Raw genomic sequence first — 18,443 nt, 5'->3', positions numbered from 1 at the left:
TTCCCCAAGCTCTTAACTATCCGCACACACCCCACAAGATATCTGTTTCAAGATATACAAGCAAACAGCAAAATACAAGTTCCCTGTGGAAAAGTAACAAGCAAGTTAGCAAAGGCATTAGAAGACACATAATCAAAAACCGATAATAAAACACAATTACGCTTTTAACCCAACACCAGTATAGAAACACCTTTTTTCCTTTCAAGCAAATTTCTAGTCCATCAGGATCTCTTCAGGCCTTCCTCTTTCTCCTTGGTCCACACTCCCTAGCCACAGTTCTGCACCCCAAAGCAGCTTACTCAGTCTCCCACATTTGAAACCCCTCCCCTTGATTGGGTTATTCCATGTCTTTTTCTCCCTGCATGTGTCCCAGGTAATGAAGAAGGAAGGAGTGATTGTGATATTGGTATACAGTCATCCTTCTTCTTCTTCTGCGATCACTCATAGCCGAGTAAGATTGTCTTCCATAAACACGGTTTTAACAATGAGTCCATAAGTGACTGTGGAGGCCAATTCTGGATCCACACATCCTTCCATAGTGGGGACATTGGTTTTTGGGCGGAGGGCAGCTTTCTCCCGATTGAAGAGCAGAGTGTTTGAAGACCAGGACATTCGCAGGAAAACCAAAATGCTTGTTTACAAAGCTATTGTACTACCAACCTTACTATATGCTTGTGAACATGGACCACTTATAAACGTCATCTCCAACTCCTCGAAAGATTCCATCAACAGTGTCTCCGAAAAATTTTACACATCACTTGGGAAGACAGGCAAACTAATATCAGTGTACTGGAAGAAGCAAAGATCACCAGTTTTGAAGCAATGATTCTTCAACATCAACTTCGTTGGACTGGTCATGTTGTGCGGATGCCTGATGATCGTCTTCCAAAGCAACTACTCTATTCTGAACTTAAAAATGCACCCTTTTTCTGGGATGGATGTATTGTGAGGCAAAGCAAAATCAATTTGCCATGAGCTTTTATTTTCAGAATGAAAATAGTTTCTCAAGAGGTGTCTTTCAGGGGGTAAAAAATAAGCAATAGATCTAGATTGCATGTGGACTACATAGATTCAGACTCCATTGGTTCTAGAAATAAATTGTCATGGGTTACACAGCCACATTTGTTGTGAGGTTAATATGCCGCATAGAGCTTCTGCAGGAAGCAATGTAATAACAAACTCTATATAATGTTCAATTTTTACTAATTCCCCAAAGGCAGAAAATTACCAGTATAGAAACATTACACATCAGACTCACATCCTGAGAATTTTGCTGTGAACTTTTGTCTTGTCTCAATTCAAGTGGGGTCAATGCTGACTGTGAATTCTCCGGGCAGAACTGGGAACCAAAAAGGAACTGAGAGTCACTCATACTGCTGTAATCACTGGTCCAGTTCAATGGTTTGTTAGGCCTGAAACAGGAAAACAGAAAAAGCAAGTGTAAAAAATAGTAATGACAATATATTAAAAACATACAGCACAGCCAAAATATATTTGGTTCTTTATCATGCCCCAAGCTGCCTAAACTCCATAACAAAACAGTATTAAATGCTTGGCAATCCTGATGAATGTTCATTTGGAGGCAGAGGAACTTCCACTATTCATCAGAAAGAAAGAAAAACCACAAAACATGGAATCCTAGTATGATTAAGGCCTGTATCATTCTTCTCATGGCATTCAGGAATAATGCTTTTATGTTGCTAGTAATACAATTGATCATTCCCCTCATCCAACAAATTTAAATGTCTGAGGTTTTGGTTGAAATTACATGAGGAGAATGAACAGAAGTGGAAAATATTTCAAGAGTTCTCAGCAGCAGCTGCAAATTTGATGTAACTGATTGTTTTGTTATTACTTATGCCTTGGGTCACTTGTATTTTACAATTCTATATAAGGACAGGACTTTGGAAACAGGCAGTGAATAGATTTTGAATAGATTTTATTGCATTAGCCATGTGGCCATAGCATGATATACATAGAAATAACAACATAAAATGGGGGTGGGGAGGTAAAAGTAGATATCGTCCTGGGCGAATACTTTAAAAAAAAAATGGGGATAACAAAAGTGACAGGGGATTTAAAACATCGAGTGACAGATAGTACAAAAACAAAAAGACAAAAAACTGCTGAGGCTGGAGGTGGATCGTTAAGGGGTCCTTCATCTCCTCAGATTTGTCCTAGCTCCTTGTCCTTGTACAATAAGGCTACTTGGAACTTCGTTCGATTGTGCGGCGTATCGACTGCAGCTGTGGTGTTAAAGAAGAAGTTGGTGCAAGCTTTCCTCTTCATCACACTAAGCAGGAAGTTAGCTGTCATCTCGGTAATCCAACAATCAGAATCCTGCAAAAGAAGGGACACTATCCAAGGCTGGATTGGGAGATGAAGCTTGTTCACGAGAGGAGTTAGAAACCGAGATCTTTCATCTGTCCAGTTGGGACAGAAGAGCATTACATGTTCCATAGTCTCCAGAGCCGTGTCATTACAGGTGCATGTTCTATTTGCGATGGGAACTCTAGAATAGCGACCCAACAGAACTGCTGTAGGAAAACAGTTGAGACGGGCACAGGTAAAGGCAGTGAATCCTGCATCATCCTGAAAATCTTATTTATTTTTAAAATGAGCTTAGTTGTGTAGAAAGGTTATAGGTGAAACGTCAGAAAACTGGGGGATGCTGAAATCCCCAGAATTCCCTGGGAAGAGGGATTGACTGTCAAACTGCTCTGGGAATTGTGACTTACTGAGAATAGGGGTCTCCTAACAACTACTGGCACCCTTAACTAACTACAGTTCCCAGAATTCTTTGGGGGAAGATGTGACTGGTTAAAGTGGTATGATATAGCTTTAAATGGATAGGGCAGATGGGGTCTCTGTTGCTACTCTGTCAATCATCCTAGACAGGGCTAGTCCTGGACTGAGCTAACATCAGCAGCAGTATTATGCTTCCTCAATGGAGCAAGAATGAGTAAAGCTGAATCTTTGCATCCTCTGAACCCCAGTATCAGGTAGCTCATACTGTTATGTACTGAAGTTCTCACCCTGGGCCAGTAGGGGACAATGTAGATAGTTATAAAAATAAGGGATCGAAAGTGACGTTCAGTGATTGGATAGTTTTAGAAAATTGTTACAGTTACGTTGTACTGGAAATTGTTACAGTTACGTTGTACTGTATAAGCAGGCTGACTGAACCCTTCAGTTCAGTTCTGTTCTGGCCTGTGAATAAACATGAGCTGTTTGAAGAATCACTGTGTCGTCTGATATGTTCACCCACAACTTAACACATACAAAACTGTTTTCTCCCTGCAACTTCTTCAAAATCATCAGAATTCTTTGAAGACCCATGGTATGAGCTTTTGGTGTGTTTAGAACCCTAGCATACTGCATGTAACAAAACCATTCATTTAAATCTACATGTTTAAAAAGTAAGTTTCTTCTTTTACTTCTGTGTCCTTAGCTATCCCCTAGCTTAGAGAACATTTTGAGGATTGATTTCTTTTTTTTTATATATAATTTTTATTAGGTTTATAATATACAAAATTCAAATTCCAAATACATGTTTCCATAAATCTAGTGGACTCCCCCCATCTTCCGGACACTGCATTCTCTGTAAAACCAAAACCTCAGCAATTTGTTGACTTATTTTAAACATAATAATATATCTTCCATTTTATCGTGATATCTGGTCTCTAAACATTTCAATCCGAATCCATTAATTTTTAGTTTCAACACAATAAAATTATTTCATTACACCACTTCTGTCTTGTTGTGCCTTATTTACCAATTCAAAGATTTACCGATACTGAAGCTATAATTTCCTAGAGAGAAGCATTTTTTAACATTCATACAACTTATAATGCTTTTTCAAATAGTCCTTAAATTTTTCCCAAACTTCCTCCGTTTCTTCTTCTCCCGAGTCTCGAATTCTGCCAGTCATTTCAGCCAGTTCCATATAATCCATCAGCTGCGTCTGCCATTCTTCCAGTGTGGGTAGATTTTGTGTCTTCCAGTGCTTTGCCATCAAGATCCTTGCTGCTGTAGTAGCGTACATAAAGAAAGTTCTATCTTTCTTAGCCACCCTCTGGTCTACCATGCCCAGGAGGAAGGCCTCCGGTTTCTTGGGTAAGGTGAGTCTAAGCACCTTTTTTAGTTCATTATGTATCATCTCCCAGAAGGCCTTCACCTTCGGGCAGGTCCACCAGAGGTGTAGAAATGTCCCTTCCTCCTCTTTACATTTCCAACATTTATTATCAGACAGGTGATATATCTTTGCAAGCTTGACTGGGGTCATGTACCACCGGTATGTCATTTTCATAATATTTTCCTTCAAGGCACTACATGCCGTGAATTTCATTCCGGTGTTCCATAACCTTTCCCAGTCTTCAAACATAATGTTGTGCCCCAAGTCCTGCGCCCACTTTATCATGGAGGATTTAACAATCTCATCCTGTGTATTCCATTTAAGCAGCAAGTTGTACATTCTCGAAATTAACTTAGATTTTGGCTCAAGCAACTCTGTCTCTAGTTTCGATTTTTCCTCTTGGAAACCCACTTTTTTGTCCGCTTTAAAAACTTCCTGGATTTGAGCATAATGCAACCAATCTCGCACCTTGTTTTTTAACTTTTCCATACTCTGCAACCTCCATTTATCTCCAATTTTTTCAATTATTTCCCAATATTTAGGCCAATGGGCCTCCATATTGAGTCTTTTACGTGCTTTGGCCTCCATCGGTGAGAGCCACCTCGGAGTTTTACTCTCCAATAAGTCTTTATATTTTGACCAGACCATAAAAATTGCCCTTCTGACAATATGGTTTTTGAACGATTTATGAACTTTAACCTTGTCGTACCACAAATATGCATGCCATCCAAAAGCATTATCAAATCCCTCCAGGTCGAGGACATCGGTGTTTTCCAACAAAATCCAATCCTTCAACCAGCAGAGGGCTGCAGATTCATAATATAACTTCAAGTCCGGCAGGGCAAACCCCCCTCTTTCTTTCGCATCTGTTAGTATTTTAAACTTTATTCGGGGCTTTTTGCCCTGCCAGACAAATTTAGATACATCCCTCTGCCATTTTCCAAAACATTCCACCTTATCCACGATCTGGAGGGCCTGAAACAAAAATAGCATTTTCGGCAAAACATTCATCTTTATAGCAGCTATTCTGCCCAACAAGGAAAGTTTCAGTCTTGACCATGTTTCCAAGTCTCTTTTGATCTCTGACCAACATTTCTCATAATTGTCCTTAAACAAATTCAAATTTTTGGAGGTCAGGTGCACCCCTAAGTACTTTACTTTTTTAACCACATTTAGTTCTGTTTCTTTTCTGAACTCCTCTATTTCAGTAGTTGTCAAGTTTTTTGCTAAAACTTTAGTTTTTTGTTTATTCAGCTTGAATCCCGCCACCCGACCAAAGTCAGAAATTAATTCTAACGCTCTTTTAGTACTAGAGGCTGGCTCCTGTAATGTTAATACCCAGTCATCTGCAAAAGCTTTCAGTTTATATTGTTTCTCTCCGACCACAATTCCCTGTGTCAACCGGTCATTTCTAATCATGTTCAATAGCACCTCCAGGACTGAAATAAACAACAGAGGAGATAGAGGGCACCCCTGTCGTGTCCCTTTTTCAATTTTGAACTCCTCTGTCACCACGTTGTTTACTATCAATTTAGCTTTTTGTTCTGAATAAATTGCTTCTATTCCATTTTCAAACCCCCGCCCTACTCCCATCCTTTCCAAATTTTTCTTCATAAACATCCAAGAAATGTTGTCAAAGGCTTTCTCCGCATCAATAAAGATCAACACCGCTCTTGTATTTGAGTTAATCTGTAAAAATTCCAAAATGTCAATGATGTTTCTTGTGTTGTCAAATAAATGTCTGCCAGGGAGAAAGCCTGCTTGGTCCTTATGAATCACTTCATTTAATACTTTCTTAAACCTGCTTGCCAGAATGTCTGCAAAGATTTTGTAATCCACATTTAGGAGTGAGATAGGACGGTAGTTTTTGAGTTGAGTTTTTTCAGTTTCTGATTTTGGTATCAACGTGATGAAAGCTTCTTTCCACGTTTCCGGTGCCTTCCTCCCCTCCATAATCTGGTTACAAACTTCCAACAATGGTTGTATCAATGAATCCTTCAATGCCTTATAATATTTGGAAGTAAGTCCATCAGGTCCCGGAGACTTGCCCAGTTGGAGGTTCTGAATGGCGCATTCAATTTCTTGGATTGTAATATTACAGTTCAGGGTTGCTCTCATTTCCTGGGGTATTTTTTGTAATCCATTAGTTGTGACAAATTGGTCCACCTCCGAGCCTTTTTGTGGCCTTTGTGAATAAAGTTCTTTGAAATATCTCTGGAAACACTTTCTAATTTCCTCGGGTTTCTGAACCATTCTCCCTTCAATCTCTAGATTTGTAACTGTATTAAGCTTTTGTCTCTTTTTCAACTGCCAAGCCAACAACTTCCCGCACTTATTAGCAGATTCAAAGGATCTTTGTTTCATTTGTTTAATTTTCCATTCCACCTCTTGATTTATCAGTTTCGAATATTGTGCCTGGAAAAACTTCACTTCTCTCAATACTTCCTTTGATTTAGGCCTGGATCTCAGTTTTTTCTCTCCTTCTCTTATTTTCTCCAAAATCTTCTCCTTCTTTTCATTCCAGAGCCTTTTTTTAATCGTGTTCTGCTGTATTAGAAACCCTCTCATAACTGCTTTACTTGCGTCCCAGATTGTTCTTTTTTCCACATTTGTCTTTAAGTTTATTTCAAAATAGTCCTTTAAAACTTTTTGGGCCTTCTTAACAATCTCCTGATCTCTTAACAAAGCGTCATTCATTCTCCATCTGAAAGATCCGGTTGTATTTAATCTCAATTCCATTCTCAAAGCGTTGTGGTCGGAGCAGGTTTTTGGGCAGATTTCCACTTTTCTGGTCTTAGGTGCCAGCCCTCTAGTTATCCATATTTGGTCGATTCGCGTCCATGTCATGTGGGCCTCAGAAAAGAAAGTTCCTTCCTTCCCTAGAGGGTTCTTGATCCTCCATATGTCAATCAAATCCAAATTGTCAGTCATTTCAAAAAAGGTTTTTGGTAGTCTGCCGTCTTTCGTTATATTAGCACTTTGCGACTTATCCATATTCACTGAGGCGACTCCGTTCATATCTCCCAACATGATAATGTTGTTGTAATCCAAATAGTCCAGCATAGTCTCATGCAGCTTCTTGAAAAATTCCGATTTTCCATCATTTGGGGCGTATATTCCTAGAATTAAAAACTTTTCTCCTTGTGTCTGAATTTCAATTGCCAAAATTCTACCCTGTTCATCTTTAAATACGAATTTTGGTGACAAGTTCTCCTTTGCATATATCACCACTCCTCTTTTCTTAACTTTGTCCGATGAGATAAATTCTTGGCCTAGCCTTTTATTAATTAACACTTTTCTGTGGAGTCTTGTCACATGTGTTTCTTGCAGGCAAATAATGTCCAATTGTTCTTTTTTCAAAATATGAAATACTTTTCTCCGTTTTTCTGGAGAATTCCCGCCATTTATGTTCCAACTAAGAAGCTGTAGAGACATCCTGGTCTACTTCTTAAGTATCACAGTTGGGTATCTAATTTGTCCTCCGTTCCCGAAGGCTGTGGTGCCGGTCCGCCTCCAGATGGTACGGGTCTTGGTGGTGATCCCGGTGGTGGAGGCCAAGAATCTACAGCTCTCTTTTGGAGGTCCTCCTCGTTGTCGTGTAGGAACTTCTGGTGGTCCTCTGGTGTTTTAATTCTTACCTTCTTTCCTTTATAGGTGAATGATAAACCTTGAGGAAATTCCCACCTGTAAGGGATTGCGTTGTACCTTAACAATTTAGCCAAGTCTGTATATGAAGCTCTAAGGTCCAACAAATATTTAGGAATGTCTCTATAAATTTCTGCCCTTTTGCCTTCAACTTCCAGAGATTTTTTAAAATGTTGGCCTAGTATCTTGTCTCTTTCCTCTCTTGTTCTCAAACAAACCAAACAGTCTCTGGACTTGTCTTTCTTAACCGATCTTCCCAATCTGAAGGCCGTCACAATTTTGAAGTCTTTATCTTCCTCAACCCCCCAAAATTTAGAAAACAACTGTGTCAAAAATTCCTCTAGGTTGCCCTGCTCCAGCTCTGGGACGGCCCTCAGCCTAAGATTACATTCCTTACTTTTCAGTTCCACCATTGACAGGTAGGCTTGCTGTTCTCCTACCTGTCTTTTCAGAGGTCTTACTTCCCCTTTGATCTCCTCCACCTTTTTGCACGCTTGCTCAGCTTTTTGATTGGCTTCCGCAGCTAGTTTGTAGTTCTCCGCCGTAGCTCCTTGCAATTTCTCAATAGCCTGAGTATGCTGGGAAACCTGATCTGTTAACTTACTGATAGTAGATGTAGCTCTGTCAATTTTAGATGACTGATCGTCCACCTTCTTATTCAAAAGTGCCAGTTGTTCCAAAATTTGTTTCAAGACTGGATCAGTTCCTCCAGTTGCCATATCTTCTGTTGCAAGCGTTTCAACTTCTTCCTCCTGCGCCGTCAGCACAGTTGGTACCGAGGATCTGCGTTGATGAGTCAACGTTGTTTGAACAAGCTGCCCAGCTCTCTTATCTTTTTTCTTTTCTTTAGCTTCCTCAGCCAAGGCTTCCTTAGCTTTAGATGCTCTTGTTTTCCCTGGGCCACTCATTCCCCAGCTGCCTCTGTTCAAGGTCAAATAGTCTTTCAATCCATGAGAAAGGCAAGTCCAGAATGTAAACAATTAAACCACAAAAAATCCCAATAAGGTACAGTTCCCAGACCTCTATGCCTCCGCAAATCCACTAGGGGGGGTTTTCAAAAGAAAGAAAGTTTCTTTTCCACCATCAAAGTTCCTATTTCAACTTTTATAGTCCCCAAGTTCGAAAAGGAGGCTTTCAGATAGTTCTGTTTCAAAATAGTGCCACAAGGTAGCAGAAAGGTTCCAATATCAGTATTAAAGCGATAGTGTATCCATCAATGCAACAATTTGTACTTAAGAAAAAGTTTCAGCAGCCTGACAGTACTCCTTTGCAACACTGGCAGTCCGATAGCTCGGTTATCCCTTCAATTCCACGTCACTTCACAATAGGAGGAAGATTCCTTAGCGCAGTAAACCAAAAGATTTAATCCTTCAATCTTTTTGATTTCTAAAAGAACACAGTCTGTTAATGCCCCTTCATACTAATTTCAAAGTCTCTTTTGAACGCTTCAGCCCACATCGGGTTCTTTGCTTTGCTCTGATTAGCAGGACCGGGAGACGGACTTCCTGTTACTCGCCTCCCGTTTTCAGCCGAATTAAATAAATTTGAGTCAATCTTTAGTACCCCTTACTCACGGGTAAATTGCAGCCAATTCCGATGATTTTCAAGAAGAAAGGTCGACGCTCATCAGCAACAGCAGCGCGGCTTCACTTCCGTGAAAAGAGCGATGAACTCACAGCGCCGCTCCCCCTTTCACGTTCCGGAGCCTCTTACGAGGTCCCTTCCTCGTTTCTGGGGGGGCTTCTGGCACCCGCCGAGTCCCACGGCCGCAGGCTCGCTCTGCCTACGGTTTGTCTTAATGGGTCTCCGCTTTGCCGCAGCGGACGACCCTTTTTCGCGGAGCCCCTCTTCACACGGTAAAGAGGACCGCCATTGCCGTTTTGCGCCGCCTCCGGAAGTCATTTTGAGGATTGATTTCTACTAGGCTCGCCAGATCATTCCCTTTTCATCCTTTCAGATCGTGCTTTTCTGTTGCAGCTCAAACACCGACATGCTTATTTGATGTCAGAGGCCCTATTCCAACAAAACAGCGCTTTTGCTTTTAATCTTTGCTATTTATAGGATGCCAGCCATGTTGGAACAGGAGTACTGACACATCAGAAAAATGACTGGGAAGCATATGACTGCAGAAATGCAATAAATATGCAAATGTTGTTTTAAATATAATAACATCAGACTATGAACTCAGCTGTGTACCAGATGCAGACAAAGCTCTATGCTATGCACAAATTACATCTAAAAAGGGATTGAATACCACCTACAACTGTGCACTTTCCCTCCATCCTACATTAGTAATGGAAATTGATATTTGATAAAAGTCACAATGGATTCACATAAAAATTCTTCCCAAGTCATTTAATCAGCGTGGTTTTAACATACAGTATGGGTCAGCCTTTTTCAATGCAGTATGCCAGAAGTACATATTCTGTTCCAACAAAGAGGCCATCACCTGCCTATGAGATTCTGGAGGCACCTGGCTGCTGTTAGTGACAGACTGCTGAACTAAACTGACACTTGGTTTTAAAGTAGCCTGACCTTTTACTTGCCGCCCCAGATTTCTTTTTCCTTAGGTCACCCTGAGGGCTAGTGAAGGGAGCAGAACAGTTTTTATATGCAAAGGTTGGAGGCTGTATGCTTCTGAATACCAGTTGCTGAAAAACATACGAGAGAGGAATGTGTTGTTGTGCACAGGTCCTGATTGCAGGCTTCCCACAGGCATCCGGTTGGCCACTGTGAGGACAGAATGCTGGACTAGATGGGCTACTGGCCTGATTCAGCAAGCTCCTACGTACAGTGCTATCCCACCTCTATCCCTGATGAAGCAGCAACTCTTGTTGATGAGGAATGTTCTACTGGGGCTTCAGGAATAGGGATTTGATGAGAGAAAAAGCCTTAGATTTGTACATTCAGAGCTAAAGGTAAAGGTAAAGGTACCCCTGCCCATACGGGCCAGTCTTGACAGACTCTGGGGTTGTGCGCCCATCTCACTTAAGAGGCCAGGAGCCAGCGCTGTCCGGAGACACTTCCGGGTCACGGGGCCAGCGTGACATCGCTGCTCTGGCGAGCCAGAGCCGCACATGGAAATGCCGTTTACCTTCCCGCTGGTAAGCGGTCCCTATTTATCTACTTGCACCCGGAGGTGCTTTCGAACTGCTAGGTTGGCAGGCGCTGGGACCGAGCAGCGGGAGCGCACCCCGCCGCAGGGATTCGAACCGCCGACCTTTCGATCGGCAAGTCCTAGGCACTGAGGCTTTAACCCACAGCGCCACCTAACATTCAGAGCTATATTAGTGCAATTAACTTTGCTAATTCTGCTGAGTGGAACCCTGGACAGTTGCCTCAAAGTCCTAAACTGACAGCACCACTATGTTGTCGTCCCCCCAAAAAACAGGTTTTAGGGCTAACATTATCCCATATGGAACACACCTTTCTAAATTTATTTATTTCTTGTATATCACACCTCTTTTTCCAAAGAGCTCAAGGCAGCATACATTGCTCTCCCTGTCCTCTTTTAATCCCCACAACAATCCTTTGAGGTAGGTTAGACTGAGAGGCAGAGACTGGTGCAAGGTCACCCAGCAAGCTTCAGGTCTTAACCCAACTCTCCAACCACGACGCCACAGAAGCTCTCAGTATGTGAAAAGTATCTTCCTTTGTAGTAAGCACAAAAGTCCAGCAATAGGGGACAGCGGAGAGGGCAATTTATTTGCCTGGGGGAGATCTGGCCTCCTCTGATACCATCTGTGGTTCAGGCACTAGCATCCCTACTAGCACTTTTCACGTTTCCATCCTCTGTCATTGAGACCCTTTTCTAGCCCTGGAATGGTGTTTCTGCAATCACTGCCTACATGATAAAAAAAAACAACAGGCAGTGCTCTCACCAAGTTGTATCACAGGACTGGACCTGACCTGAAGTTTAACTCTCTGCCCTAATCACCACACATTACTTCACATCCATCCTGCATGTCACCCTCTGATTGACTCCCATGATGATCATAGTGTGAACAAGCTGCCTTATGTCATATGTGTTTGCCTGATTCAAATAACTATTTATTTTTAAAAGTGGTGGGGAAAGATAGGGAGGTAGCAGATTCTTCCTGAGGGCATCATATATTGCTTCTGGCTGTAGCAGAAGGTTTGAACATTTGGATTACAGTGGTACCTTGGGTTACAGATGCTTCAGGTTACAGACTCCGCTAACCGAGAAATAGTACCTTGAGTTAAGAACTTTGCTTCAGGATGAGAACAGAAATCGCGCGGCGGCAGTGGGAGGCCCCATTAGTTAAAGTGGTACCTCAGGTTAAGAACAGTTTCAGGTTAAGAACGGACCTCCAGAACGAATTAAGTTCTTAACCCAAGTTACCACTGTATTTAAATCAGGGGCGAGGAACCTGTGGCCCTCCCGATATTGCTGGACTACGACTCCCATCATCCCTGACTACTGGCTATATTAGCTGTGGCTTATGGGAGTTGGAGTCCAGCAACATCTGGAGGGCCACAGGTTCTGATGCCCCTTTATGAGTCTTCCTATATAAATGTGAAATCCTTACACTAGGAGAAAACATTGAAATTGATTTAGATATGAATCTAGTAAGCCTTGTTTTAAAAAAACAGACTTTGAAAACTACTAGATGGTAACACAATTAAGCAGCATGTGTTTAAATAAATGGTAAATCATGCCAGAGAAAATTAATCACACTGTTCTCCATGTTGGCTTTGTTGACTCCTTCTGCCTTACAAAATTCTATTAACTTGCCTGCCTGACGTGAGTACATTTCCCTTAATTGGCAAATAAATTATTAATTTATTTTCTTGTTTTAATTCTCCTCCTCATCCGCCATCATAGCAAAGCACAATAGCAGAGGATTTAGTGTGTACACTGGTAAATTTTTGTGGCAGTTTTAGAAGGTTAATTTAGAGAGCATATGCTCAGTGGGCCAAATTGGTCACGTGGCTGTGTTGGTGTTACACAGGGGATTAATCTGTTTGTGAAATGGGTCTACTTTGCTCCCCTCACTTTTATAAATTGCCCTGCCGCTGCTTTCTCTCAATGTCTACAACAGGAAAAACACTGGGTATTTTGCTACATCCTAGATGCAGAACCTATTCTTCTGTTACTTCTTAAATGAAAAACTTATAAGCAAGCTCATAAATGCAGTAGAATAAGCTCCACAGTTGTATAATGAGTAAATTGTATTCTGAGCATCATGATTCATTTCAGCACTGTCTTCATCATGACTAGAGAGGCCCTTTTCACATAATAAGCTTTGTACTGTAAACAGCACAAGGGAAATTACAGAGATAAAATGTTCGCAAAGCCTAGAATAATTTAATCTGGCGGTAAAACAGTATCTTCCGCACATTTTAATATTCCCCCTCAAGTAAAATTAAAATATATTACCATGTCTGTGTTCTTGTAGCGTGATATAAGATCAGACATTTTCAGAAAAAGTAACAAATTATGCATCACCTTCCATTTGATGGATGTATTTGCATGTCACCTTAAATACTACTCATATCAACCATATAAATGCAGTCTGCCCTACTTCTAGAGATGTCTTTTTTAAAAATCACAAGGTCGTGGGCTTCAGATTGCATAATCATGCATTGCATTGTAAATTCTAATTTAGACTAATGAAATGCTTTTCGAGCCAATTCACAGAGGCAGCAATTCCTTATTTCTCTAAAAGCAAGGACACTAGGCTGTCCAGATCACTAAGAGCTAATCTGCACATTATGAAATAGCTCTGATACGCACAAATAAGTGCTCTGAGCAGTGTAATGTTCAAAAACCATACTCGAAGACCCAGCAGGAGCTCTTCTATGTGGAGATTTCTTTATCTTTTTTTCTCCTGCTCTAGAGAATAGGACTCGACCCAATGGCTGCAAGTTACAAGAAAGGAGATTCCGACTAAACATCAGGAAGAACCCAGTCAGGTGGGTTCTTATTAGTAGTTATTAGTACTTATTATTATTATTATTAGTAGTAGTAGTAGTATTCCTATTATTTCTGTTCGAAAGCGGGACAGACTCCATTGGGAGGTTGTGGACTCTCATTCATTCGAAGGTTTTCAAGCAGCGGTTAAATGGCCATCTGTCACAGATGCTTTAGTTAAGATTCCTGCATTGAAGGAATTGGACTAGATGACTCTGGGGTCCCTTCCAACTATACAATTCTATGATGCCCAGCATGCCACTGACTTATTATTATTATTATTATTATTATTATTACAACTTGTATACTGCCCTTCATCTGCAGATCTCGGGGCGGTTCACAACATAAAAATATAATATAAAAGCACAACATACCTGATAAAAACAATACAGTGGTACCTTGGGTTACAAATGCTTCAGGTTACATACGCTTCAGGTTACACACTCTGCTAACCCAGAAATAGTGCTTCAGGTTAAGAACTTTGCTTCAGGATAAGAACAGAAATTGGGCTCTGGTGGCGCAGCAGCAGCAGGAGGCCCCATTAGCTAAAGTGGTGCTTCAGGTTAAGAATAGTTTCAGGTTAAGTACGGACCTCCGGAACAAATTAAATACTTAACCCAAGGTACCACTGTACATAGATATGTGGGCCACATGTCTGGAGCAGCACAGGAAGACCGTCCTGAAACCATTTTGACTCCCAAACTGACCAAATGTTTTCTCTGCAAGGGGTGGGGGGACCTTCCCATTGTCTCAGGAATTGGGTAATCTCCATCTCAAAGGAATGGCCAGTACTTAACCTGAGGTACCACTGTAATAAAAAACCCATAACAAACCAATAACCCCCCCCAAACGCATTTAATAGGGGTATAATATGTTAATCAAGGGACGCGGGTGGCGCTATGGGTAAAACCTCAGTGCCTAGGGCTTGCCGATCGTATGGTTGGCGGTTCAAATCCCCGCGGCGGGGTGAGCTCCCGTCTTTCGGTCCCAGCTCCTGCCCACCTAGCAGTTCGAAAGCACCCCTAAGTGCAAGTAGATAAATAGGTACCGCTTTATAGCGGGAAGGTAAACGGCGTTTCCGTGTGCTGCGCTGGTGCTGGCTCGCGAGAGCAGCTTCGTCACACTGGCCACGTGACCCGGAAGTGTCTCTGGACAGCGCTGGCCCCCGGCCTCTTAAGTGAGATGGGCGCACAACCCTAGAGTCGGACATGACTGGCCCGTACGGGCAGGGGTACCTTTACCTTTACCTTTAACATGTTAATCAACCAAAGGCCTGGTTGATGAGGAAGGCGCATAATGAAGGCGCCCAACTTCCCTGGGGAGAGTATTCCACAAATGAGGAGCCACTGCAGAAAAGGCCTGTTCTTGTGTTGCCACCCTGCAGACTTCTCATGGGAGGAGATGCATGAAGAAGGGGGCCTCAGATGATTATTTCAGGGTCCAGGTAGGTTCATATGGAGAGAGGAGCTCCTTGATGTATTGCAGTCCTGAGCCGTTTAAGGCTTTATAGGCCCAAACTACAGTTAGGGTTGGTTATAGCGTCAAAACCAGAATCGGAACCCATGGTTGGAATTTATGCACTGTCAACGATAACGACACAAGAATGCTACTATAACAATGGCAGCAATAACCTGCTTACCCCATCTTTATAGGAGTGCTAAACATCTCTTTGACATTCCAGAGATTTGGATTCATTTCCCAGGCTTGCCTGTTAAAACATAAAGAGAAATATGTGAATGTTGCAGTGTGGTGCATTATTCTTCTCATACACTGTTTCAGCAAGACAACAATTTTAGCAGCTGTTTCCCCCACGACTGCCATGAAAGCTAGGCAGTGGAAGAAACTACCCTAAAACAAGACACAATCTCCAAGTAAATTGCTGACCACCTTGCTTCAAGAATGGACACTACTCAGGCAAATATATTGCTTTGGTTTTGTTGTTATTGTCAAGATTCTAGTGCCACTCAGCTTTAAAAATCAACAGGAGTGAAACACAGGGTGCTTCAAGATGAAGTCACCTTCATCAGAATGCCAGCCCATAGATGTTTGTTTACATGTAAACTAGATTTTTCACTTCCCACAGAAAATCCAATATGTAAAAATAGCCCATTATACATTGGCAATTGTGGTTTTTCTTTTGGGTTTTTTTTGGAGGGCAGTTTGTCACATGTACGGTGTGACATTTTGATGAGTGGTCTCTGTCACCATATCTGATCCTCTTTGTTCTTCAGCTGAGCACAACCTACAATCCATTTTATTTCTGGAGGTCCCCAAAACCAAATGAAAGACATCTATTTCCACCGATTTCTACATGCTGAAGGCACCCTCAATTTGGAAGAGCAGTTCTCTCATGATCACCACACAATAAATGTGTGGGGTTACCAAGGAAACTGTAATCACAATCCATATATCAGGATTTCTGCTGCTGTTGTTTTAAAAAATAATAAAAGAGCTCTTGTGGAAGGCCTCTTAATTACTCTTGCACAAGCCTTATGCAAGTCAAATACTATTCTTGTGAGAGACCTCAGTATCAACTTTTTCTAACAAATAAAAATTGATAATGCTGTTACTCATTTCCTGGCTTCTTCTTTTTAAGTTGTTGTTGTTGTTGTTGTTGTTGTTGTTGTTACATTTATACCCTGCCCATCTGGCTGAGTTTCCCCAGTCGCTCTGGGTGGCTTACATCTAAAACATAACAAAAACATCAATCCTTTAAAAACTTCCCTAAACAGGGCTGCCTTCAGATGTCTTCTAAAGGTCAGATAGTTTTTTATTTCCTTGACATCTGAAGGGAAGGCATTCCAGAGGGAGGGCGCCACTACCAAGAAGGGTATTGGAGGGTGGAAAAGTGATTGAGAGCAGGTACAAAGCAACAAACAACGTCCAAGTTCACAATACATATAAAACACATTTACAGTGGTACCTCTGGTTGCGAATGGGATCCGTTCCGGAGGCCCGTTCGCAACATGAATAGAACGCAACCCGCAGCGGCGCGTCTGTGCACGCACGGGTTGCGATTCGCTGCTTCTGCGCATGCGCGTGACATCATTTTGCACGTCTGCACATACGCGAGCGGCGAAACCCGGAAGTAACCCTTTCCGGTACTTCCAGGTCGCCGTGGGACACAACCTGAAAAAATGTAACATGAGGTATGACTGTATACACAATACATATGAAACACTACAGTTTACCCCTCACAGAGCGACAGTTCCAAGCACCTTAAACTCCTGTCCCCAGGATTCTTGGGGGTGGGAATGTGCTTTAAATATATGGTGTGTCAAGTTCCTCCAACTGGGGTAGATGAAAAGCCCTGGAATAGAAACGTATATTTGAAAAAGAAAAAAGAAATTTGGATTTGAAAAACATGCCTCTTGAGAAAATGTGTGAAACATGCTTAGCATGCACACAGAAAAATCAGGGCTCAGTTATGGCCCATGTTACTATTACAATAGCAAATTGTGTCCCTGGCAAAACAGTGCTGACAAAAGGAGAGGAAAGAGGGAGCTTGATAGCAGCATGCTTGGGGGGGAAGACAACATCAGAACATAGGCATAGCCAAGGGGGGACAGTTGCCCCATCTAAATCAATACAAATCAATAAAATGACATAGCTAACTGAGGTTCTGCACCTCCCTTAAAAAAAGGCCTGCCCTCCCAAACAAAAATCCTGGCTATGCCCATGTATCAGCATCTTTGGAAAATACCCCCACAAGGAAAAACTAAGGGGCAAAACACCCCTCGCAAAAAAATGATACTATTAATTATTATTATTATTATTATTATTATTATTATTATTATTATTATTATAGTGGCTTCCCCAGCCACTCTGGGCGGCTTCCAACAAAATATTAAAATACAGTAATGCATCGATGCTTAGGTGGCCACAGGACGCTGCTGTCGGGCTGGTGGTCAGAAAACACTATTTTGTGTCAGGTCCCATTGGCGTCGCTTTGACGTTTTTGTTTTTATTTTTGACGCCCTGAACGGTTCGTACCCCACACACTCCGTCTACTATTACAAAGTCACTCGTGCCTGAAAGGCGCTTAAGGTCTTGGAAGAACCATTGCTGCCTCTGCATGATTTGCAACCTGCCGCATCCCTTCCCTTCCGCCCCCAAGTGCCAATGTAAAACCAAGAGGGACTTGAGGCGAGACCAGTTCTCCCCTCTTGGGGTTGGGCTGCTGATGCAGCTCCTCCTCCCCTTTGAGAAATGTCCCCGGGTGTGCAGAGCTGACATGCAGGCATTGGTTTAAACTGTAAACCTAGCGTGCCTCCTGCTCCTTTCTTTCAGCAGACCTTTCTTTCTTCCGCCTTCCCCGGCTTAGTGGGCGCGCAGCGCGCGAGAGGCGCCTGACGCTCTTCCTCAGGCGAAGCGCCTCCAGAGGCTCCCTCACGGTTCTCCCTCACGCAGCGAGGGATCCTCGCTATATATATATATATATATATTTATAAAGTTTTAAGGGTGGCCCACGCGCAAAGCATATCGCACAAGGCCCGCACAAGTCTCTTCGCCACCACCTCCCCCCCCAAGAGAGGCAGCGCCTCAATAAAAATAAGTATTTTCGTTCCTTGACCGAATTAACTTTATCGCTTCCCTCACAAGAAACGTCCTCATCTCGTTTCCACCTTCCCTTCACAGCCGGAACTCCCCATTTGGGATCGGGCAATCCTGTTTTTCCTAATCTCACCCGTCTTTTCAGAGCCTCAGGAATATTGAAGCACCACAGAC

The 18,443-nt window shown here is 42.2% G+C and overlaps 1 protein-coding gene across 15 annotated transcripts in view; it reads right to left on the bottom strand.

Annotated features, from left to right (window-relative positions):
* Positions 1-18,443, bottom strand: part of IHO1 (interactor of HORMAD1 1) — a 51,962-nt gene that overhangs the window by 25,662 nt on the left and 7,857 nt on the right. For 7 of the 15 annotated variants that reach the window (XM_081902593.1, XM_081902597.1, XM_081902596.1 and 4 more), the window contains 3 exons: positions 16,934-17,025; positions 15,355-15,423; positions 1,259-1,412 (listed from right to left, as the gene is read on the bottom strand). In XM_081902593.1, the coding sequence (XP_081758719.1) occupies positions 1,259-1,412; positions 15,355-15,410 (210 nt within the window). In that variant the 5' untranslated portion in view covers positions 15,411-15,423; positions 16,934-17,025. Of the gene's footprint in view, positions 1-1,258; positions 1,413-15,354; positions 15,424-16,285; positions 16,303-16,906; positions 17,026-17,746; positions 17,904-18,010; positions 18,101-18,443 lie in introns of those variants that run through there. The other 8 variants (XM_081902590.1, XM_081902588.1, XM_081902587.1 and 5 more) reach the window with 6 other exon arrangements.

Source organism: Podarcis melisellensis (assembly GCF_964234715.1).
Source record: "Podarcis melisellensis genome assembly, chromosome: 2".
In the NCBI taxonomy this organism is placed as follows: domain Eukaryota; kingdom Metazoa; phylum Chordata; class Lepidosauria; order Squamata; family Lacertidae; genus Podarcis; species Podarcis melisellensis.
This window is presented reverse-complemented; position numbering and strand designations above follow the sequence as displayed.